At 45.7% G+C, this 23,974-nt stretch overlaps 2 protein-coding genes across 2 annotated transcripts in view; one reads left to right on the top strand and one right to left on the bottom strand.

Annotated features, from left to right (window-relative positions):
* The window catches only part of LOC110218459 (C-type lectin domain family 4 member F-like), a 30,279-nt gene extending 23,969 nt beyond the window's left edge, over positions 1-6,310 (top strand). The window contains exons 5-6 of the mRNA XM_021001199.2: positions 3,280-3,395; positions 4,694-6,310. Of these exons, the coding sequence (XP_020856858.1) occupies positions 3,280-3,395; positions 4,694-4,841 (264 nt within the window). The 3' untranslated portion in view covers positions 4,842-6,310. The remainder of the gene's footprint in view (positions 1-3,279; positions 3,396-4,693) is intronic.
* Positions 6,311-18,632: 12,322 nt separating this feature from the next.
* The window catches only part of ALMS1 (ALMS1 centrosome and basal body associated protein), a 62,163-nt gene continuing 56,821 nt past the window's right edge, over positions 18,633-23,974 (bottom strand). Inside the window, 2 exon segments of the mRNA XM_078149251.1 lie at positions 18,633-19,022; positions 21,713-21,812. Coding sequence (XP_078005377.1) covers positions 18,978-19,022; positions 21,713-21,812 — 145 coding nt within the window. The 3' untranslated portion in view covers positions 18,633-18,977.

The following is a 23,974-nucleotide window of genomic DNA, read 5'->3' on the forward strand; positions in this document are numbered from 1 at the left end:
GTGGGAAATTATGAGATGGCTGCCCTGGGAGCCATCCTTACATGGAGGATCTGGCAGAAGCTCTCCACTGCCCACCCTCCACCCTCTCCCATCAGAGGAAAGGAAGGACTCCAGGAGCATGGGGTAAGGAAGAGCTGTGAATCTCAGGGTTGATGTGATCTTGCAGACGATGAAATCTCAAAAAGTTTATGAAGTTCAGAGTAGAGCTGCTGGGTAGAAAATGATGAGACCAGAGGATAGACAGAGACAAACAAATTTAAATTAAAGTACAGAGGTAAACCTATGTTTGAATGCTATAGCCGGGGGCTCTGAGTTACGATGATTGTACTCTTAATTTTTGTCTGATATAAACTCCATAAAGCAACAGAGGAAGGGATCACACAGATCCAGGCAGTCATTAGATTGTCCCTTAACTAAAAATTGAACTAGTTTTTTAACAGGATGTAGTTGATTAAATCTCCCAAGATGAATGGAGCAGGGTAGTGATAAGTACCAGCCAGTCAACTACGGGCAAAACCCCTGATTTATAAGATAAAACCTTGCCAACTCTCTGCTTCCTTAAATAAATGTTCATCCCTTTAACTAAACCTTCTAGAATGTGGCCAAGAATTGAGATCAGACTCACCAGTCTGGATTCTCTATATTCTACAGTGTAGTTGCGGAAAGCACCTTCCACTGAGCAGTAGGTACCCTCTCCAAGCCATGAGGTTATCGAAAGGGTTGGAACCATCCCTTTCACAGGATTATTTTTCACTGACCTGAGCTGACAAAAAGAAATAAATGGAAACAGCAGCTAAAGCCTTAAGGGTCAGCCTCAACCTCAACTAGGCAAGCACATGTCCTTGCTGTGGGTCACCAATACCACTGAGGCAAGAGAGATCTCTTCTTCACTGGTTAGAAGTCTGTGAGATGGCTGCTTGGGCCTAATTTGGCCATAGGAATGGCCAGACCAGGTACTTATTTTAGTTCAATTATTAACAGGCACTGGGCTAGGTGCTAGGGATACAAAAACAGAAACAAAGCAGTCCCTGACCTCAAGGAGTTCATATTCAGGGGCATGCCAGAGTCAGACTGTACAGGCTCACCGAGCTGATTGTTAAATTTTCAGGTGTAAGCATTTACCCCTCAGAAATTGGCAAACACTACAGATCGGGACTTGACTTATTGTTTTGTTGATTATTTAGATTTAAGAAAGTAATGGGAAAATATTAAAATGCAAATTGGGATTTAAAATGTCATAAATACTTTTTTTTTCCCCCACAGAGCCCATTGTTCAACATTTATCAGCACAAAAAGCCAGCTTGGTCATGACCATCACATATGAATCCCAGGCAGCTTTGGTAGCCACTTACCCAATCCTGTTCTTCAGAAAGGAATCTGGGCTCTGGTTCCCAAGACATTCTGCATTTATCCTAGCAGTGTGGGCATGTCCCGCTAAGTAGAAATGTTGAGTAAGTTCCATGCTCTCTTTAGTTCTCAAGAGAGTCAGCAGATATGTATCCCTCAACTCTGCCTCTCTCTGTAGAAACAGAACTGGTTTGTGATCAAAGAACGCTGGCTTCATGGATTCACCCAATTAAAATGGGCTCTGAGCCAAACTCCACCTTCTTCTTTGAACTCTCTAAGGCACCTTAATCACATGATCGGCAACCCTCCATAGCAACAGAAAAATATGGTTAAATTCTCTTTATGGCATTTTTACTCCTGACATAGAATCAATAAACAAAATTTTTAAAAGCCCACAATAACAAGAAACCAACGCATAATAACCAGTCATCAAATGGCTGTGAGCTCACCAGTCTTCTAGACCCAAAAGTCCACCAGCTGAAGGATTGATCTGGACCCAAGAGTTCTAGGAAACTCATATGTGGGGTTCAAAAAGGGCAACCCCACCCATAATGCTACTCACAGGGTAGGTGTCCTAGTTGACAGGTACCCCAAGTTCAATGTACTCTGTAGGTCTCACTCCTAAAATTATAATAACTCTTATACTTCAAGAAACAACCAGAGTCAGAGTTAGGATTAGCTCAAAACAGCTAAGGCGGCACAGTAGATAGAGTGCTGAGCCTGGAGTCAGGAGGACCTGAGTTCAAATGTGACTACTTACTAGCTGTGTGACCCTGGGTAAGTCACTTAACCCTGTTTGCCTCAGTTTCCTCATCTGTAAAATGACCTGGAGAAGGGAACAGCAAACTATTCTAGTGTCTTTAACAAGGAAACCCCAAATGGGGCCACAAAGACTCAGATGTGGCTGGAAATGGTTGAATAACAACAAAACATTTATAGAAATGGCGTAGTAGGAAAAGTAACCACGAGACATCATGCCTAATAAAGCTGGGGTTTGCACTCTTACAAATGCACCAAGTATCAGCTGGGAGAGTGTTTGCACACAGAGGACACAAGTAGAAAATCACACCCATGGGGAAGTGTGGCCAAGGCAAGTGTGAGGAGGAGAGGTTCACACCTCTGAGGCTAAAGGATTTCAGGCTTGTGGATAAGGTGGGGTCTCTGGTCTTCTTCAGATGCTGCTCTGCTAGACACTGATTGGTTACGATACTGCCCACCCCTTCTGCAGGGACTTATATCTTCACCAGGACACTAGTTTGGGTCAACTAGGTCAGACTCAAGATCTGAATGAAAGGCTCTCAATTTAAATTCAATGATTTTCTATTATGCCACCCAAATGCACAGGAAGATGAAGGCAATCTAATATAAGAAATAAAGGAAGAACCGGGGATGGTTAGCCTACAGAACAAAAGATGGGGCCAGAGCAGTAAAGGGGATGACTTTTGAGGTAGAAGAGGAGACAAGGCTTTTTTCTGTGTTGTTCCCAATGGCAGAAATAAAACAAATGGGTTAAAGGTATGGGGAGGTAGGACACAAAGCAATATAAAGAGCATCCTAGTCATTAGAACTTTTCCTAATGGGATGGACTGCTTAGAAAAGTGGCCACAAACTATCTCCCCATAGACCTGAGGCTGACTCTTACCTGGATGACCACCTTCCCCAGACACTGAAGAAAGAATTCCTTCCCCAGGTGGTAGGGTGGATGAGAAGATCTCTGCGGTCTTTTCCAGCTTTGAGATTCTGTTAAATACTTGTTAGTTGACCAATTCCCTGAGAGAATCTCCTTGCACTTGCCCCAGCCAATCCATGCTGCCTTGAATTACCCAGTTACAAAACACTCTCACTTGGGACTGCCCACATCTATCTGTGGGCCCCTGACTTTCACTCTTCAGGAAATGTATAAACTATATACATGCTTATTTTCCTCTGTAGGCATTTCTTTACCAGACAAGTACAGAGACAAGTTGGATCGGCCTGACTGACAAGGGCAGTGAGGGTATCTGGCATTGGGTAGATGGGAACCCTTATAATCAATCTAAGAATGAAGGGTAAGTCCAACACATGATTAATTCCTGATGCTTCCTTTGTAGCAGCTCCAGGAGACAGAGACAGAGAGACAGAGATAGAGACAGAGAAACAGAGGCAGAGAGTGGTGTGTGTGTGTGTGTGTGTGTTTAGTGGTACATGCATCTCACATGTAGGTGTTTCTCCACTTTGTACCCCTCCCAACTTCCCTTTTTCCCAAGCATAAACATCAGGAAAGCCAAGAGAGAAAATGGAGCCAGGGCATCGGAAAGAAGGCTCTGGGCACCCACAAAAGCCTAGAAGCTGGGAAGCCCAACGGTAGCTGATGATGTGAGAGAGGAAACTCAAGGGTGTGGGAGCTTCCCTCAGATACCACCTGAATGGAACAGATGTCCAGGAATCCTAGGAAGTAAAGACACTTCTCTTAAAACAAGGCAGCTAGATGGCACATCTTATAAATTCTGGCGTTGGAGTCCAAAGATCTGAGTTCAAATCATTCTCCAGACACTTACTAGCTGTGTGACCCTGTACATCATGTACTCTCTTTCAGACACAGTTTTCTTTATTTGTAAAAATGAATATAAGGAAATTATTAACATAATAATAAGCACTAATATTTACATGACACCTGCTATGTGCTGCGTACCATGCTAAGCACTTCACAATTATTATCTCATCTGATCCTCACAACAACGCTGCAGGAGAGGGGCTGCTATTATTCTCATTTTACAGATAAGGAAACTGAGGCAAACAGGGATTAAGTGACTTGTCCAGGGTCACAAGCTAGCATAAATGTCTAAGGTCAGATCTGAACTCAGTTCTTCCTGACTTTAGGTCTGGCACTTTACCCACCGCACCACCCAGCTGCCCACCTCCTACGTGCCAGGCACTGTGTTGAGGATGTTACAAATCTTATCTCCTTTAATCCTCATACGAGCCCTGGGAGGGAGGTGCTATTGTGACCCCTCTTTGTGGCTATATAATAATAATAACACCTGCCTTACAAGGTGGTTGCGAGGATCAAGTGAGATCCTGCTTGTAAAGGGCTCCATAAAACCCTGACTGCTCAATTCAGCCAAAATGGTAGAAGGAAGGTGAGTAGCGCTGGTGAAGAAAGGAGATATTAGTGTCCGGATCACACAAGTCGAACCCAAACCTACAGTGGATGAGGATCCAGCCCCAGGACTTCTCACCTATAGTCAGTGTTTGCCTGGAAGCTCATCCCTCCTTAACTCCCAGACAGGTCCGTGAGGGATTCGGGGGCCAGGGCCAATTGGGCTTAGCCTCTCCTTCCCAGAATAGAGCCCTCTTCTGCTCCTAGGTTCTGGAGGGCCAATCAGCCGGACAACTGGGATCAAGGAAATGGATCAACAGAAGATTGTGTCCATATGATACCTGGAAACCTGAAGTCCTGGAATGACGCGAACTGTAACTTAAGCCAAAAATGGATCTGCAAGATTTCTCTGTAGAGCTGCTGGCTGGCTGGGGTCACCCCCTCTTCTGTAGGCAAAACTCAACCCTTGGCAGAAGGATGGGCAGGTCAACCAATGTGTCTCCTCTGTCTCCTTCCTCCACCCTTCTCCCCTTCGTCTGTGCTCCCTTCTTCTACCCTAGCACCAGGCAGAATAGAAAGCATTCACAGCGAGTCAGGGAGGACCCACCTGCTTTATTCACTCAACAAATATTATGGGATCTTTGATGGGAAAAGTACTTTCACCGATCTTTGCATCTTAAAAGAGGAACCCGAGTGGACAGTGGCCAACCCAAAGGAAAAGCATGTAATGAGGGGCGAGATCTAACTAGACTTGACTTCAGAATGCCTGAATTCATCCCAGCTCTGCTACATACTCTCTGTGTGACCCTGGGTAAGTCAATTCATCTCTCTCCTTTTTCTCATCTGTAAAATGAGAAGGCTGAAATAGACCATCTCTCGGGCCCTTTCTCATGTGAACCCTGTAATTCCGTGCCACTCTTACGGCGGCATTCTAGGCTCTTCAACAGGTGGATGGGATGATCTTTTTTATGGGGGAATCTGACCAAAGTCTCTCAGGCATTAGAAAAGAAATCGACCCATTCCCCATCACCTCTAGCACAAAATACAGACTCCTCGGCCTGGCATTTGATGCTTTCCAGTCTTATTTCTCCTGTTCCCATATTCCCTACTCCATTCAAACGGACCCATTCCCTGCCTCAGGTGATCTCCCCTGTTTGGAAAGCTCTGGTTCCTCATCTCTCTCATGGAATTCCTGGCTCGCTTAATGATGTAGCTAAGGCGCCATCTCCAAAATGGGCTTTCCTCCTTCCCCCCACCCTATCAGCGGTTGGCAATGTCTCCCCCTTGAGATTCCTGTGCATTTATTTCATATGTATGCACACAGACATATACTATGCACATACATGTGTACTACATAGTATATATATATATATATATATATGTATATATATGTATATGTATACTATGCACATACATATATACTACATAGTATATGTTTTATATATAATGTACATAATGTGTATAGTGCATGTGCATATAGCATATCTGGTATGTATATATACAGTACATATATATACTGTGTGTGCATCCACGTGTAAGCGTGTGTATACATGTGTGTTTATGTATGTATATATGTATTGTCCTTACCTTGCATATATGTCTACGGCTGATAGCTTGCTGTTATGGTGGATAAAGCAATGTGCTCAAAATGAGAAAGACCTAGGTTCGAATCCTACCTCAGACACTCCCTAGCTATGTGACCCTGGGCAAGCTGATTTAAATTCTGTCTGCCTCAGTGTCCTCATCTATAAAATGGGGATGATAATAATAGCACCCACCTCACAGGGCTGTTGTGGGGATCGAATAAAATAACATGTAAAACACTTTGTAAACCTTAAAATGCCCAATAAATGGGAGCTCACTGTAGAACCCAAGTTCCTCAAACTGGCTCTCCTTCATTTGTGTCTCCGGAGAACACAGTAGCACAGTGCTTCTGACAAAGTCCAGGACTGATTTAGAGGGCCCAGTATCTAGCAAACAATCAGAGTATGTGTCCCCAACCTTAAGGGTGACATGGGATTGGGGAGAGGGATGGATGGAGCTAACTAGGCCAGGACATCAGGTTCTGGGAAAACACAGGCCCTACCCTTCAGCCACACCTTTATGCCTCGCTATTCCTCTGAGAAGCTGTCTAGACCCAACATCTCTTTCTTTCTCGAGGGCCATTTTTTTCTTTCTGTTCTCTATGACAATACGGCCCTTCCTTCACAATAAAAATGTTCACGTGAATCTTGAGAGTTTGACAGTACTTGTGTCATGGTCTGACCAGAAGCTGCCAGGGGCAATGATAGATTGTGCAGAAGTACTAAGTGGTATGCTAAACTGGAGACCCAATCATACATGAGATGCACACGCTTTGTTAATCAATCACTACCTGAGATAGGAAAGCATTTCCATAAGAGGTGTCCTGGGTGGCATGGAGTGACTACAGAACAAATTAAGAACATTACCTTAGATGTTTATGAAGGAAAGGCAAGAAAGAGAGAAGGAAGCTCAATCAGCCTTAGAAGAAACCTTATTCTTGAGCTTCGGGAGTTATGGGGCTTGACAAAATGGGGAATATAGTCTATTAGAGAAAAGAATCAATCATTAAATGAAACAGCATAATTGTAATTTCCTCAGGAGCCTAGTAAAAGACCTCCAAATCATGGCCTAGGAGAGCTGTTGGAGGACCAAAGATTTCTTTTTCCTTTTTGGTTAAACATTGTTTTGATATATCCTGCAAACCCCCAGCACATTCCCAGTTGGGTTCCCCACGAGACATAGTCCCTCTAAACAGAGAAGTAAAACAACATAAGAGAGTGATTTTAATTGATGGACTGATGCAACCTTGCACTTTGATGTTTGATAAAACAAATGAGCTTATTTATAGCAGCTCTCTTCGTGGTGGCTAAGAATTGGAAAGTGAGGGGATACCATCAATTGCTAAATAAGTTGTGGTATATGATTGTGATGGAATATTATCATGCTATAAGAAATGATGAGTAAGATGCTTTCAGGAAAAGACTTACATGAACTGATGCAAAGTGAAGTGAGCAGAACCAGGAGAACATTGTACAAAGTAACAGCAATATTGCACGATGGTCAACTGTGAATGACTTAGCTATTCTCAGCAATACAATAACGTAAGACAATTCTGAGGACTTAGGTTGACAAATGCTATCCACTTCCAGAGAATGAACTGATGGAGTCTGAATGCGGATCAAAGTAAACTTGTTTAAAAACTTTTTCTTGTTTGGTTTTTTGTCTCTGTTTTCTTTCACAATAGGACTAATATGGAAACATGTTTTGCATGTCTGCACATGTATAACCTACATCAAATTAATTAGGGAGGGGAAAGGGAGGCAGGGAGAGAGAACTTGGAACTTAAAAATTTGTTAAAAGTGAATGTTAAAATTGTTTTACATGTAACTGGGAAAAATTAAAATTTTTTTATAAAAGAAAGGAGTCTTCTGGCAAAAGTGGGGAAGTGAATGATTTCTGGCAAGCCCAGTTTTCTCTAGAACAGTCGCAGGAACAGTGAGAGATAGCAAAATCAAGCAGAGGATTCACAAGCAGGGGAGATGAGCTAAGACAAGCCCCAGTGAGATAATCCCCACCAAAAAAGAAAGACACCAAGACCAGGGTGGAAGCCGGTTAGTTCCCAGGGGTCCCAGCTTCCCTTCAGCAGCCCCATTCCAAATGGGAAGGGGCCAAAGCCCCTTCCTCCCGAACTCATCTATCGTTGCTCCTGACTCTGGTGGTCACTGCTACTGATTCTTCTTGTTGAGTTTTCAAAGTTCCTCTTAAAGCTTCCATCACGGAATACTCATTCTTTTTTAAAAATGAATTGGAAAAAGTCCCATGGCAGTGATGGAAGAAACGGGGTGGGGGTGGGGGGGACTAGGTAGTGAAGTGGCTAGCACACTGGACCTACAGTCAGGAAGACTTGAGTTCAAATCCACCCTCAGACACTTCCTAGCTGTGTGACCTAGGGCAAGTCCCTTCACCACTGCCTGCATCAGTTTCTTCATATATAAAATGCAAGTAGTCATAGTGCCTACCTCCCAGGGCTATTGTGAGGATAAAATAAGATAACATTTGTAAGGCATTTTGCAAATTTTAAAGAGCCATATAAATGCTAGCTGCTATTATGCATCTAAGATCAGGAAAGAAGAAGACAAAAGAAACAGTCACCATAGGCTCAGGGACACATGGGGACCAAGTGGGGAGAGAAGGCAGCCACTGATCTTCCCACTCCCTGGGAGCTCAAAGCCATCCTCCTCCCTCAGAAGCCGCCAGTGAGGAGAAAGCAAAACTGCCCCCTTCATTTTTTTGTGCACAGTCTCTCTGGCATCATCTATCTCCCTGGCTCTGCAGCCAGATCTTTCATCCCTCCACAGAACCAGCCCCTCAAGTGTCACTGAGCCAGAAGAAGGCTCACCAAGCCTCCACATCTTCGATTGAAACCAGAAAAGTAACATTGCTGCTGTTCTGTGTAATCTACCAGAAAGCGCAAAGGTCCCCATATTCCAAGGACTCAGCCCTCATTGGCTCGTCCCCTCATTACATAATGAAGAAATACCATGGCTTAAGATAATGCTATAATCAAGTTACAGAAAAACTCCAGGGAGAAAAACAACGAATTGGCCACACAGACTCCTACCAAAAGAGATGAGAGAGGAGTTGAAGCCAGAGATAAAGAATGAAACTAGAACTCTTGAGGGAAAAATGTGGAAAGGGAATAAATAATTGCACATCCTTGAGCTATCAATCCATCACAACACAGAAAAGTTGACCTGACCTGAGAAGCAAACATGACATCATGAACATTATCGCCGACCTTTCTGTTGTAAGCTGGTCATTGCAATAAATCGGGTGGTTTGCAAAGGAGACTTCATGTTCTTGTTGTCTGTCCCTTGTTTTCTTTTTTCTGTCCTTTGTTTTCAAAGAAGACAACACAGGGTGACGTCTTGGCTCGAGTGTGAGTTGGATTTAAGTGAGGCAGAACTGCACAAAGTCATCAACTCTCTCTCCCAGAGTCATCGAAGTCATCAGTGGCAGGACAAAACTCAGGACGACTAGTGATGACCCAGGATGCAATGGATGACTTGGGAGTCTTTGATATCTGATCAGACTCTATCTGCTCCATGGCAGCTGCTTCAGCTGCCTTTGTGGCCATTGGAACAAATTGTTCTCATCTGCCCATTGCTGTGGGGGAAGTCTTCACAATTATAGAAGTGAGAAGGTGAGACCCTCACTTTGGTACTAAAGACACCAAATCCCTCCGAGGCAACTTCTTCCTGAAGAAACAGATGGGACTTTCAGAATTGATAGTGAAAAGCCTAGAAAATAAGTTTGAAAATCTCACTCAAGGTTTTATTATGAAAAATGGAACGGAGCAGATTTTATCATTTCAATGACAGGAGAAATGTTAGAATGGTCAAAAGACTAAAGCTTAGAAGAGCAAAAATAACTGACCTGGAAAATTGAATGAGAAGAATCACTGAACATCCTAAAAACCATGATAAATCAAAAAACCTGCAAAACTATATTTTACAAGATCATAGAAGAAAATTGCCCCAAACTACTTAAACCAGAGGGCAATATGAAAATAGAATACAGAGGTTAAACATTCTTTTATTCCTTCCAAACTGATTCCTTATTTCTTCAAAGAAGCTATTCCACATGTCACCCTTCCTCAAACCTCCTACAACCACACCACCACCAGGACCTTGCCTCTCAATTTACTGAGAAAATTCAGGCCGTTTGATGTGAGCTCCCTTTTTTTTCCCTTATATTCATCTCAAAACTCCATGATATCATTTCCTTCTCTCTCCTCCCTTCCCTAGTCTCTAATAATGAGGTTGCCCTTCTCCTGGTCAAAACTATTCCCTCTATATCTCTGCTCAACCCCATCCCCTCCCATTTTCTCCAGCAGACTGCACTCCCTCTCTCTCTCTCTTGCTCCTGTATCTCACTTCTACTCTATATCTTTTTCCTTCCCCACCCTACCCTACCCCACACACCTCGTTCTTCTCATCTTCAACCTCTCCCTATCTGCTGAGTCCTTCCCTACTGCCTTCAAACATGCCCAAATAGCCTTTATCCTTTAAAAAAACAACTTTCTGTAGATCCTGACACCTCCCTCATGCCATCATCTTATATCTGTCTTTCCCTTCTCAGCCTTGAAAAAGCCATCTACATTCATTGCTTCTACTTCTCCTCTCACTCATCTTTCAAGGCTTTGCAGCCTGGCTTCCAGTTTCATCACCCAATTGAAACTGCTCTCTCTAAAGTCACTAATGACTTATCATTGCCAAATCTAGCGATGTCTTCTTAGCTCTCATCCTTCTCAAACTCTTTGCTGCATTTGACATTGTTGCCACCTTCTCGTCCTAGAGAGTTTCTCTTTTCTGGGTTTTTATGACACCATTCTCTCCTCCTGTCTATCCAACTAACTCTTTTTCACATTCTTGTGTTGGTTTACATCTGTATCACAACCACCAAAGGTAGGTGTTCCCAAGGGTTCTGTCCAGGGCCATCTTTTTTCTCTCTGTACTTTTTATATAACTTCATCAGTTCCCATGAATTTAACCATCAGCTATATGCAAATGACTCATTGATCTGTATATCCAGACCCAGTCTTTCCCCTAAATTTTAATCTAACATACAAACTGACTATTGGACATTCCAGTCAGATGTCCCAGAGACATCTCAAATTCAATGTGCCCAAAACCAATTTTGTTATTTTTCTCCCTAAACCCACCCCCGTTTCAAGCATTGCTATTTCTATTAAACACATCATCTTTCCAGTCTCCCAGTTTAGTAACCTCAGAGTTTTCCTCAACTCCTCCCCCTCCTTCACTCCACCTAGCCAGTCTGTTGCCAAATTTTGCCCCTTCTACCTCCACAACGTTTTTCACATTCAACCCCTCTTCTCCACTCACACAGACACCCTCACTGTATCTCATCTAAACTATTGCTATGGCCATCTCCTACTTGTTCTGCCTGCCCCAGCATTCCTGTCATCCTCTCCACTGCCAGAGTAATTTTCCTCAAGTACAGGTCTGACCATGTCACTCACCAACTCCAATGACTTCCTTTTCCTCTACGATGAAATATAATTTCCTCTGTTTAGCTTTTAATGGTCTTCATTAAAGTTTCAACCTAGCCACATTGTACATATGGAAAGGGAATAAATAGTTGTATATCCTTGAGCTAGCAATCCATCATAACACAGAAAAGAGACTACTCAATCTCTCAGAGCGCCCCTCTGGAACTCAGAGGGGCAATGAAGCCAGAATGGCTCTGAGAGAGTGAGACAAAGCCTTCCCTCACACATACAAAATCTCATCTCCTACCTCAATGCTTTTGCACTGCCAAGCCTCCATGTCTGGAAGGCTCACTCTCTCCTTACCTCCACATTACCATCCCTATCTTCATTCAGGACACATCTCAAGTACCCCCTTCTACATGAAGCCTTCCCCAGTCACTCCAGCTGCTACTGCCCTTCATCCCAAAGTACATTCTAATTAACGGAGGCAGTGAGGTAGTGCAGTGGCCAGAGAATTCAACCTGGTGTGAGGAAAACATGAGTTCAAACACAATTTCAGATATTTATTAGCTGTGTGACCTTTGGCAAACAATTTGACTCTCAGCCTTAGTTTCCCTTATCTGTAAAATGGGGATAATAATAGCACCCACTTCTCAGGGTTCTTAGGAAGGTGAAATGAGATGAGATTTGTAGACCTTAAGCCCCTGAAGTACTATATAAATATTAGCTATTTTTATTTTTGATCACTATGCATATATGTATATTGATGCTGCATATATTAAAACATGTACCTGTGTACCCCATTAAAATGAAAGCTCCTTGCAAGTAGGGATTGCTTGATTCTTCATACTTGTATTCTGCCTAGCATTGTGCCTGGCACATAGGGGCAGCTAGGCAAAGTGGACAGGGCACTGGGCTGGAGTCAAGAAGACCTGAGTTCAAATCCAGCCTCACACACTTACTCACAGCGTAATCCCGAGCAAGTCACTTAAACTCTGTTTCCTCAACTGTAAAATGGAGACAATAGCACCTATGTCCCAGGGCTGCTGTGAGGATCAAATGAGCAGAGTTGCTTGCACATATTAAGCACTATGTACATGTTAGTTATTCTTCTTCTTAGGAATGCCATTCCTAATATGAATTTCTGACATCCGCGATGGGCAGGTAAACCCAAGAGCCCCAGGAATCGAAATGCCTTGCTTCCAGACCAGCCTCAGCAGCCATCATCCAGTAAAGGAATCCTTCTGAGACACAGCCCCTGCCTCCTCAGCCATCATAGGTCCTGAAGACTTGGAACAGAAAGTTCTCACCACCAGAACCTTTGCACTATTAAATGCTTCAGCATCAGAAACTGATACGGTTTTATCGGGGGAAATGACTCTTCATGTATGCATTCCCATCTGCTTTGCTGCTGAACCTAAAGGACTAGGGGGCTCTTCTATCTGACTTACAGGTCAATCTGCCTGTATATGTTGTGTTCCCTTACTGGAATGTGAACTTGAGTACACAGAGACTCACCTTTGCACATATGAGCAAGCTTCCTTTTGTCTTCTACTTTGTATGTGGTTTTTTTCATGGTCATTAAACTTAGAAAAAATAAGATTTTTAAGAGGAATATGAGCTGAGCCCAGTGCCTCGCATATAGTAAACTCTTAGTAAATGCCCATTCATGCATTCCTTCCTCAGCTGGGCAGTGCTAACCCATCATCGGGCAAACACTGCACAAATATTTTCTATAGGTGTACAGATCGGGGGAAGAGAATAAACTTATATGGCACCCACCGTGTGCCAGGCACTGTGCTAAGCGCTCAACAGATATTATTCTATTTGATCCTCACAAACCCCTGTCAGGTAGGTGCTTATCATCCCCATTTTACAGCTGAGGAAACTGAGGCTTCTGAGTAGGGTTGGGGAAAAAGCTAAATGAAAGCCATTCCCAACCTCCCCCACCCCCTCACTCCTCAGAGGACTCCAGGGAGACATCATCAAATCACAGCTCTCTGAGTGCGAAGAGAGCTCACAGGCCCTCCAGCCCAACCCTCTTCTTTCGCAGGAGAAAGCTGAGGGCCAACATCAATTTCCCTTGAGTCCCAGAGTCTTCCTATTTTCTAGGTACGTTGTTGTTCAGTCCTTTCACTCATGTCCAACTCTTTCTGACCCCATTTGGGGTTTTCTTGGCAGAGATACTGGAGTGGTTGGCCATTTCCTTCTCCAGCTCATTTTACAGATGAAGAAACTGAGGCAAGCAGAGTTAAGTGACTTGCCCAGGGTCACACAGCTAGTGCCTGAGGCTGGATTTGAACTCAACATACCTAGTGCAGAAAGCCTGGTGATGGGCATGAATCCAGACCTACATCTGTCTGTGGCCTCCTTCTCTCTCTCCCTCTCCAAAGTGAAAAGCAGCTCCCATTTTCCCACACATACCACCACCATCACACATGCTCCCAAAATGGCACAAGTTCTCAGAGAGCCTCTGGTGTGCAAGAAATGGCAGCTGGCAGCACCCTGGTCAGAGTTTAAGGATCTTCTGAGGAATGTGGAAGGAACTGTGGATGTGTGAGGAAAGACTGGAATGACTCTCCTCTTTTTTCCTCTTTCTTCTCTCCCCTAAAGCAAAGAGAAGGACTCATTCTCCTAAGAACCCTCCAATTCAAAAATCTTCTGATTTTATTTCCACCCACTCCATCAATAAGCATTAAGTGCCTCCTGTGTCCCAGGGCATGCAAATAAGAAAAAGACAGCCTCTGCCTTCAATGAGCTTACAATGTTATCTACTCAACCAATAAGCCATTTATTAAGCACCTACTATGACTCAAGTAGCTACTGAGAAAAGCGGATAAAACATAATGACTCGGAGACAGAAAGGTTCATATCCTGCCTCAGACTCTTACTTAGCTGCGTGACCCTAGGCAAAGGGCTTAACCTCAATTGTCTTCGTTTCTTCGTCTGCAAAATGAAGAGAATTGTGAGGCTTAAGTGAGAGGACATGTATAAAGTGTTTTGCACACCTGAAAACCATGTGGATGCTGGCTATTACTACTAGATGCTGGAGGTACAAAGACAGAAAGGAAACAGTCCCTACCCCCAAGGAGCTTACATTCTAACAGGGCTGAGCTCATCGACCAAAGCTGTAGCACCGTCTTTCCCTGCCTAAATCCAACACTCTCACCCTATTTAGCTACCTGGCTCCAGGAAGGGAGCCCCCAGCCCTTTTGCTCAATCAAGTCATAAGGTCATCCCTCTCCATCCCTCTTCCATCCGTGCCTTGGAGATCCCCGCAGCCACGAAGCTCCAGCTGATCATCACCAGCTTGATGGTGGCCCTGCTCTTCTTCCTGACGATTTTCATCTATTACCTGAACCAGAGACCAGCAGGTGAAGGACTATAGATGGGGAGGGTAGGCGAGGACAAAAAGCAGTGCCTAGCAAGCTGGAGGCTGCCCGTCCCAGGCATGGCACCTCAGGCTGGAAGTCTTGGGATCACCCCACTCTGGTTCTCACCTGGACTACTGGGCCTTTCCTCTGAATGCAGGAAGAAGAGAAGCAATGTGCCAAATACCACCTCAGACACTGTGAGACCCTGGGTAAGTCATTCAATCTCTCAATGCTCCAGCAGAGAAGGTGCTGACCTGTTTTGGCAGTTTCCTCACCTAATGATAAATCCCAGGTCCAGGCCCTAACTCAAATCAACAATCAAGACCTATATTTAATTAATCCAACACTTATTAAGCACCAGTACTCTGTGTAGAACATTATGCTGGGGAGAGATGGAAAGTTCGATGAGATGACATCTCTAGAACACTTAGCAAACTTTAAGACACAATATAAATGCAAGCTATTGGTTGGCTACCAATAAGTATTGAGTGATAATAACAATCCCTGCTACTGGCGAGGCTGAGGCTGTGAGCTGAGGAGTGCTCAGTTAATTGCAGGGGGCCAAATGCCATGCTAAGTCTGGCACCAATATGGCGGGTCCTAGTACGGGTCAGGGGATCCACCAGGCTGTGTAAGGAGGGCAAACTGGCCCAGGTCAAAAACAGAGGGAGTAACTTCTCACCCTGAGTGATGGCTACATCCCAAGCAAGACAGAAAGAACCAGACCTAAAACATACTTTAAATTAAAAAAAAATAACAATAAATAAGGAACAGTACCTGGTCTCATGAAGTGAGAAGCCTTGTAAGGGGATGACAAACAGAATTGGACATAGTCTACAATATTCTATGAAATTTCATGAGAGAAAAAGAAATAAATAAGAAAATTTTAAAAAAGAAATATGCATGAAAGGTGCAATTCAGTCAATTAAAAGCCCTTAACACACTGCAAAGATTTTTTAAAAGTGTGAGGGGATGGGTGTGGGAAGGGTTTTCAGCATTTCAGTGACCAACCTGGGAAGGCTTCATGGAGGAGGTGGAGTTTGAGGGGCTATCGGCACAGAGAGCTTGGCAGCCTTCCAGTGGGAGTGAGGGAGGATGGTGACCTAGGTATAAAAGGCTAGTATGTGAAGGGACCGGAGCAAATATTCCCAAGATGAGCAGATGTGCCTGGAGAAGACAGGGGAATACAGTGGCCCAGCATGCCCGAGTGAGAGGCAGTCAAAAAGGTGAAGCCTTGTGGGAGCTGGGGAGGGGACAAGTTTTTATCATTGGGATAAAGCCCGATGGGTTGAGGTTACAGGGTGTCCCTGCCCCTATGGAGGCAGGATCAAGCACAGACATTTTCTCATTTGGCAGATGTGTGGATTTGTTTTGCTTAAATATCTTTGGTTGTTAACAATATAGCAGGTTCTTTGCTTTTTGGAGAGGTAGAGGGAGTTAGTGAGAGGAAGGCCAAAAAAGTAAAGTCTGTAGCATATTTTTAGAAGAATAGAATAGGAAGAGAATTCTCGGAAGAGAATGGGAGGAGGTTCAGAAGGCAGACAGACAAGTGAGCCAGCTTTGGGAACAAACACACTGAATCGATTATATTTTTTTTTTAAATGCAAGCTGTATAAAATAAGAGAGTCACGGTTGGTTTGTGTCCATCCCTCTGTTCTGGACTTTAGTGTACATTTGTCAAGAACAGAATAACAAAAATAAATAAATAAGAACGCCCCAAAGAAGACGGGGAGAAGATTGGGGAGCTCGGTCAGCGGAGCCTGGGGGCTGGCCCGAAAAAGACCACGCAGCTGTCCCTGGAACACTTTCCCTTCCGGTCGGCTTTTCCCGCTGCATAGGAAAAGGAAGACTCATTTCAGGGAAGGGAAGAGGAGGAGAGCATTATCTGACCCATGCAAAAGGAAGCTGAAGGGGCCGCACTTCTCTCTGTCCAGCTATGAACCCTCAAGACAGCTGCGGCTCCTTCAGCTGCCGCAGATTATGACGCTATCTGTTCTGGCCAGCCTGTGCTGCTCCCCTCAGAGAGCTGTGCCACCTGCCAGGCCCGGGCAAGGCTCCTTTGGGCGACACTCCTCTTTGGCTCACTACTTTCCTATTGATTCATTCCTTTTGCACAAATGTACACTGGTACAGAGTCTTCCAACTCCGGTGAAATAAAATTAACTAATCAGTACCGTCCACAATAGTCTTATCCTAACAGATACTCCGTGGTATTTTTATTGTAACACGAAGCTAGGCAGGGCCACAGCGCACAGAGCCCCACGCCTGGAGTCGGGAAGACCTGAGTTCACTAGCTGTGCGACCTCGGGCAAGTCAGTTCACCAGTTTGCTTCAGTTTCCTCCAGCGTCAAATGCAACAGCCCCTCTGCCCAGGCTGTCGTGGAGATCCAATGAGTCAATATTCATAGAGCATTTGGCACAGTGCCTGGCACACAGCACTAGCTGTTGTCATTGTTAATGAAGGAGGTCACTAGACTAAGAAGGGGAGATTTTTCAGAGGGGGCTTCGGGGGCCAAGTCAATGTTTCAGAGTAATTGTCTGCTTTCTTTTCTTGACTGCTCTGAAGCAGGGCCAGCAGTGTGCTGCCTGCCCCCTGGGGCAGTAGGGAGAATGGCCCTAAAAGGGCCTCCTGGTAAAACCAGCTGGTGGGCCTAAAGCCCCCTCCTGAATGCCTCTGGCAGGTGGCTGGCGCCTGGCGCCACCTGGTGGCCATATTGCATCACAGCCCCTTTGGGCTGCTCAATTCCCCAAAGAATCTTGGTAGTTTCTTGGTAGACTGCAGAAAGCAGGGAAGGAGGCTGGGGGTGGGCTCCTCTTGGTGGGCAGGTGCCTGGAGTCACTTAGGACACCTGCCTGCTGTGCCCTGTGCTGTTCACTTGGCGCATCTGCAATCCCTGGCTCGGGGCCACGAGGGCCCTCGAAGGGCTTTTGGCTCGAGGCCCTCCTTTCACACGAGATACCTTAGGGCAGTGACCTGTGCCCAGGGTCACCTTGGAGTGACTGCGGCTCTGTCCCTCATTCTCCTGCAGAACTCCTGGTGAGCCCGCAACGCCCCTCCGGGAGGGAAGAGAAGCTCAGGGTGGGCGTGCTTCCCAGAACAGCCGCAGTCCAACTGAATTAGGAAGTTAAAACTTACAGGAGAGGGATGAGAGGTTAGATACTATAAATAGGCAGATAATACATGACGGATAATAGGCATATAAAGAACACATAGGAGGGACTTGGGCACTTGAGGACGTAAGGCTTTATTCCAAGGGCTTGAAGTTTTATGTTTTTCAAGGCACTGAACCAGGTGCCGGGAACATGAAGACAAAGGTTGGACAAGTCCCTGCCCTCGCAGAGATGACATTCTCTCTGGGGTGGGAGGCACTGGGACCGGGGCTCGAGGCAAAGGGGCGGCTCCTGTTGGCCCTGGAGGGTCCCTCCAGCTCTGGCCTCGACATTCAGCCTTCTAAACCAAGCCGGCTCACCCTGGAGCATACAACGGCCTGGAACATTCCCTGGCAAGATTCGCTGCATGTTCTGCCACTGGTGAGCTCTGCCTGGGGCTTCCATCTAGTCCAGTCTTCCTTCCCACCCAAGAGAAGGCTCTCACTAGACACACGAGCTAGATTTGGGGGGTTTGGGGATACTTGTCATCTCCTCCTCAAATGATCAAACACTTATGAAACTTAAGTATTCCCTGTCCAAAGGCTGCAGAGCTCCCCAGCCTTCAGAGCAAGCCCTGGCTGCTGGACACACCTTTGCGCCCCTTGGACATTTCCATCTGGGAAAGAAAGAAGCCCAGGCTGCTTACTTTGCTCTAAGTCAAAACTCATTTATTTTCTAAAAGTACAAAAACATATGCAAAAGAAGCCCTGCTTCTGGGAGGAATTGAAAGAGGAAGCCATTGGTTCAGAACAGTCATGTCGGAAGAAGGCCCCCAAAAGAAAGTCACGTCCACCTGCATGTGGGATGCCCCAACTCCCTACAAAGTCATTATTTTTAAACTGCACAAAAACATCAAATAACTTTTATTAAACACACACAAAACACATACTCAACTGCTACATGTTCACATCACACATAATACCCACGCAGAAGTCTAGAACTGAAGAGAAAAACAACATAAAACTTAAGAACTCAAAGATCATCTTGCTTGTCAATCCCAGGGGACTTTTCTCCCTAAAACACGGTTGGTGATTTTCTGTGGAAAGAAAAGAAACAAGAAACATGGTTAACGGGAGCCTTCGCCTTGGCCCAGTGGCTGGCCCTGCCCCAGCCATGCTACCGCAGAGACTGGCACAGCCCCCTCCCACTTCACATTCCCCAACTTCAGTCTCAGAAACCCTGCTATCACTCAATAAATGTTGGCTTAATCTACCCAAACTCAGAAACACCGTGACAGTCCAAAGGAAAGACACTGTGCTGATGAACCCTCAGTTAAGATGCATCAGGGCTGGCAGCTTGTCGCCTGGCGCTCCCTCCAATCCTTACTGTGACCTAGGATGGGCTGGTCTCCCTCCAAATAAATCCTCACAGCTTGTCATTCCCTCCTCCTCACTGTCTCCAGGGGAGCTGAAGAAAGCCCGCTTCATCCATGCCAGATGAGGGGGAGCACAGACCACTGCCCCTAGCACGCAGACATGGGCACAGACTATTAAGTCCATCAAGGACGCCTGAGGTTGGAGCCCCACTCCCTTTCCCCTCAGCGGTCCCTAAAGTCTTTAAAAACCAAATTGCCACTACATGAAATCATTAATGGAAAGGGTGGAGATGAAGGGAAGACACCATCTGAGCCAGGACTGGGCTTCACCCTTCAATCTTCTACTGTAAAGCCACGCATTTCCCAGGCTCCCCAAGAAGACGGGAGCGCTGATGACTGGGAATTTGCTATTAAGACCACATACAGACCAGCTGCAGAGAGCGATGCGGGGACAGGAGAAGAGCAGAGCAGCAACAAGGCTAGCTGGGGACCCCACCTCCGAAGGTTTGTTCATGCCAACAAAGACTGCCAGGCCTCTCAGCCTGTCTGACTGGGCCTATTTGGTTGCTGTGTGGTTTAGAGAACACAAAATAAACATTCCTTTCAGGACAAGGCTGGTGTTCTCCCCAGCGAGTGGTCAAGGACAGGGAGCTCGCTCCTTGCCCTCCATGGTGGCTCCTTGGAGGTTCACTCAAAGCCTATTTATCACCAGTCGAGACTCTGGTGGCTGCATTCTACCGACTGCCGGGACACTGTTTCAGTGCCTGGCTCAAGTCTTTTTTCTCCCTGACTCTTGCCTTCATGTGAGGGGACTTCAACATACTGAGATTCTCTCAGAGAACTGAACCCCCCAATTCCTCCCCTTGCCCATTTCCCACACTCTGCTGCACCCTGCACAATGGTCACAGCCTTGATCGTGTCTCAGTTCCATGTTCATGAGCCCCCAAAGTCCTTTGTCTCTTGCCACGTCCCCTGTCCTCCTGCCTCGTCTCCTCTACCCTATTCCTCAAGTGCTCCTCAATGCTGTCCCACGCCATCACCTCTGCCCTGGCTACAAACAGTCCAGCCCTACGTTGACTGTCCTCTGGTGAATCCCTTGCCTGCCAAGCCTCAGCCTTGGACTACTCCCATCATCTGCTGCTGAACGCAGCTGGAGAAAATCACAGAACCATGCTGACTGGGCCACCACAAACTTGTCAGATAATCTCAACGAGGCCCTCACTGGAGCAAGGCAATCCTTGTACATGTCCCCAACAGATTAACCGCCCCACTCCCACATCAGCTTTTCCAAACTTTCAGATCACTTCTCAGACCTTCCCCGGCTCCCCCTCCCTCCACTTTCTCATCCTTCCCTCACATTTCACTAAAAAAGACTGAGGCCATTTGCTACGAGCTCCCCTTCTCCCTCCTCACCTCACATCCCTCACACGAAGAGATGGCCCTGCTCCTTGGCAAGGCAAACCCCTCTATCTGCACAAGGGGCCCCTGCCACTCTATGCCTTCCAGATGGTCCCTACCATCATGCCCACTCTCTCCCAGATGACTGGGCTGCTCCCCTACTGCCTACAAACATGCCCACGTGTCCTTCTCATTGGATATCCTTTGGAACTCTAGGACTTCCTGTCCCATCGGGCTGGGTGCTGGCCTTATCACTCCCACATTTTGCAAGCCTCCCCTTCCACAGAACAGAGCTGGGTGGGGTCATAAAAAATGCCCCAGAGTCCGAGGATGAATCCCAGGTTTGTTCAACTGCCCATTGGCCTTAAGTAGATTCCACCACCCCTTGGGACCTGAGTGTCCTCCTCTGTAGAAGGAGGCAGGCAGACTCAATAACCTGTTCTAAGGCCTAGAAGGCCACCCATTCCTTGGTGTAGATAAACAGATGTGGGCCTTCATGTAAGCCCCTTAGGAGGAAAGCACTTCATCTGTCATGACCCCACGGCCCAACAGCATAGGAGATGCTCAGGGAATCACTGATTAGCCTCCTTCTATTAGGATGCTACCCACAATGTGCAAAGCCAAACATCTTCCATATTCTGGTAGAGGGTTTGATTTTAAGATCTGGTAATGCAGGGAAGCCCACAGATAAGATTTGGGAATTCCCAGACAGCCATGTCATTCGATATCATTCCACATTAATAAACTAAGTTGTCACAGACCATTAGGGCTAAAAGTAGGTCAGCTACATGAGGCCTAGCCCTGTGCGCCAAGGCCCTCCCTCCTAAACTTTGGCAGGAGCCCAGTGCAAGACCAACAACCCCACACCCTTCCCCACTTCCCCACCTCTAGTTGCTCCCTTCTCAGTACTCTAGATGCTTTAGGGCCTGACTCTGAATCCTCAATTCTGACAAGTCTGCTTGGTGTGACTACGGTGACAAAGTGGGTCATTCCAGCTTTGGCAACGGACTCACCGTTTTGTAGAGCTGGGCCTTACACCGGTACATCGTATAGGCTGATTTTCTCTGCTCTTCTTCTCGCTTCTTCCTCACTTCAGGAAGCTGTTCATAGATCCTTCAAAATGGGGAAGGAGGCCACCCAGTTACTCTATTATTATTCAGGATCACAACTCCAGCCACTCATGCATTCAAGCCCTCTGTGACTTCCCCAAAACATCATCCCCATCATTATCCCCACTGTAAGCTGACAGAAGAAAGACCAAGAACAAAGGTGGCTGACACGGACCTTTTCTTCTTACAGTAGCATTTTTAGTTCAATAAGAGATACTGGAATAAATGCCTGCCACTCTACAGAGAAGCCATAAGCCATAGTGGAGAGGGCTGGCCTTGGAGACAGCTGCGTGACTCTGGGGAGGTCACTTGCGCTCCATGACATTCTCTGAAGAAGGAATATCAGGGTCGATGAAACTGCAGAAATTCTCAAGGAAATAATCAAAGAGTTTGGCATTATGTGGGGCTCTGCTAAATGAGGCCTGAATGGATATTAACGAAACTAGTTATGAGAATCCAAAGGGTGTGAGTAAGGAAGGGACAAAATGTCAGTTCTTCCAAGACCAAACTGAAAATGCCTTCATTCAGCAGCCTGGGCTGTTGGAGGCAGTTCCATTATTCTTAGGTTAGGGCTCCCGCCCCCATCTCCAGAAGCCACAGGAACTCTCCTGAGGAAGTGGGATGAAGTCAGAATCTAAGGAGAATGCCAGGAGGGAAGAAAAAGCTAGTAAGAAATTACGGCCTCAGACTTAAGTGGCAGGAACAGGAGAGAGCTCAGCTGTTCTTCAGGAGTCCGAGTCGCCAGGCCCAGTTTGGCAGTAAGATTTGTGCCACACAAGGTTATTTTAAAGCAGTGCTGTTCCAGTCCTTGTGGCTCAGTGGGCATACGTGGGCCCAGACTGCTTCCGTGAAAGTTCAATGTGGCTATCACAGACAAGGAAGCACAAGTCCAAAAAGCAGGATCTCCATTTTCAGATCATCAGGAGTTCTGTCTAGCACTCCTGGCCCAGTCACAGAAGGGACTCATCTAGACAGAAAATACTTTTTTAGTCTCCCGCTCACCTAACACAGTAACTTGTCCTCAGTAGGAGCTCTATACATTTTACCTATTGATATGGATATCTCACTGCTTACTTCCAAGTCCTGACCACTGTGGACCATTTAGAACTCTCCTATTCTTGGATTCTAAAAAATGGCACTGCACATACAGAAGCCTCTTGATAGTTATGTCCAGCCATAAAAAGGCTGTGATTCTGTTCAAAAATCTGCTGTTGTGAAGGGGACTGACTGGCACCTTCTATTTCTCAGTCCCAGCAGTTCCGAGGATGGCTTCTGTCCAGGGCCCCCAACACCATTTTTAATACTCTAGACTATTCTCAGTGGCTTTTGTAGGGCTACTTCTCCCAAATACAGTTCACTCAAGAGAGTAAACACTCACCTTTTCCAAGGTCCAGCTCCATTACTCAGGTAGCTTTATCTCAAACTCCTCCAAGACAATTTATTGTACAAAAAGTCCTAGCAATCCTGCCTCCCAGAAAGCCCCACCCCACGATCTATCAACAAGAGAAACGTCTACCCCTTCTTGCTCATTTGTACAAGGCCCCTTGACTCCAGGGTCACAAATGAGGTAATAATGAGGGAAATAAGGCTGTTTTCTAGACAAAAATACTCCCTACAGTCCAGTAAGTGTCATCCTTTTCCAAGTGCTTTTTTTAGAGACTGTGATACATCCTTTAGTCTCAATGGAAGTAAACATTGCTCTTCTGAGAGTGGACTGCTGTTTGGAAAAGGTCCAAAGGGCATTTGGAGAATGGGTGAATAAGGCAGCAAATTCAGGAATGCTTGTTAGGTCAGAAAAGGCTAAAAAATCAGACGGCAGATAAACAGAATCTGAAGACATATTAAAAGAAGAACTCCAAGCTGGGTCTTGTGACATGCACACCTTCTAAGGACAGCACTCAGGTGAGTGTCTAAATTCGGGCATGTCTGTCTAATCCAACTAAGTCCATTCCTCGATAGCACCTGGCAAAGTGTTCTTTTACTAAGGTGAACAAAGTGAGCATCAGAGAATCATACAATCTCTAGGTGCAAAGATACCCCAGAAGGCATCTGGGCCGAACCATAAGATAACAGTAACCCTATCTGTAACAGAATTTTCAGCTTGAAAACCTTTACAGGGTGAGAGAACTCAGCAAATGCCACTTTGAGATAGCTCTAATTGCTAAA

This window comes from Phascolarctos cinereus, unplaced genomic scaffold, assembly GCF_003287225.1.
Source record: "Phascolarctos cinereus isolate Bilbo 61053 unplaced genomic scaffold, phaCin_HiC Scaffold_2;HRSCAF=192, whole genome shotgun sequence".
In the NCBI taxonomy this organism is placed as follows: Eukaryota; Metazoa; Chordata; class Mammalia; order Diprotodontia; family Phascolarctidae; genus Phascolarctos; species Phascolarctos cinereus.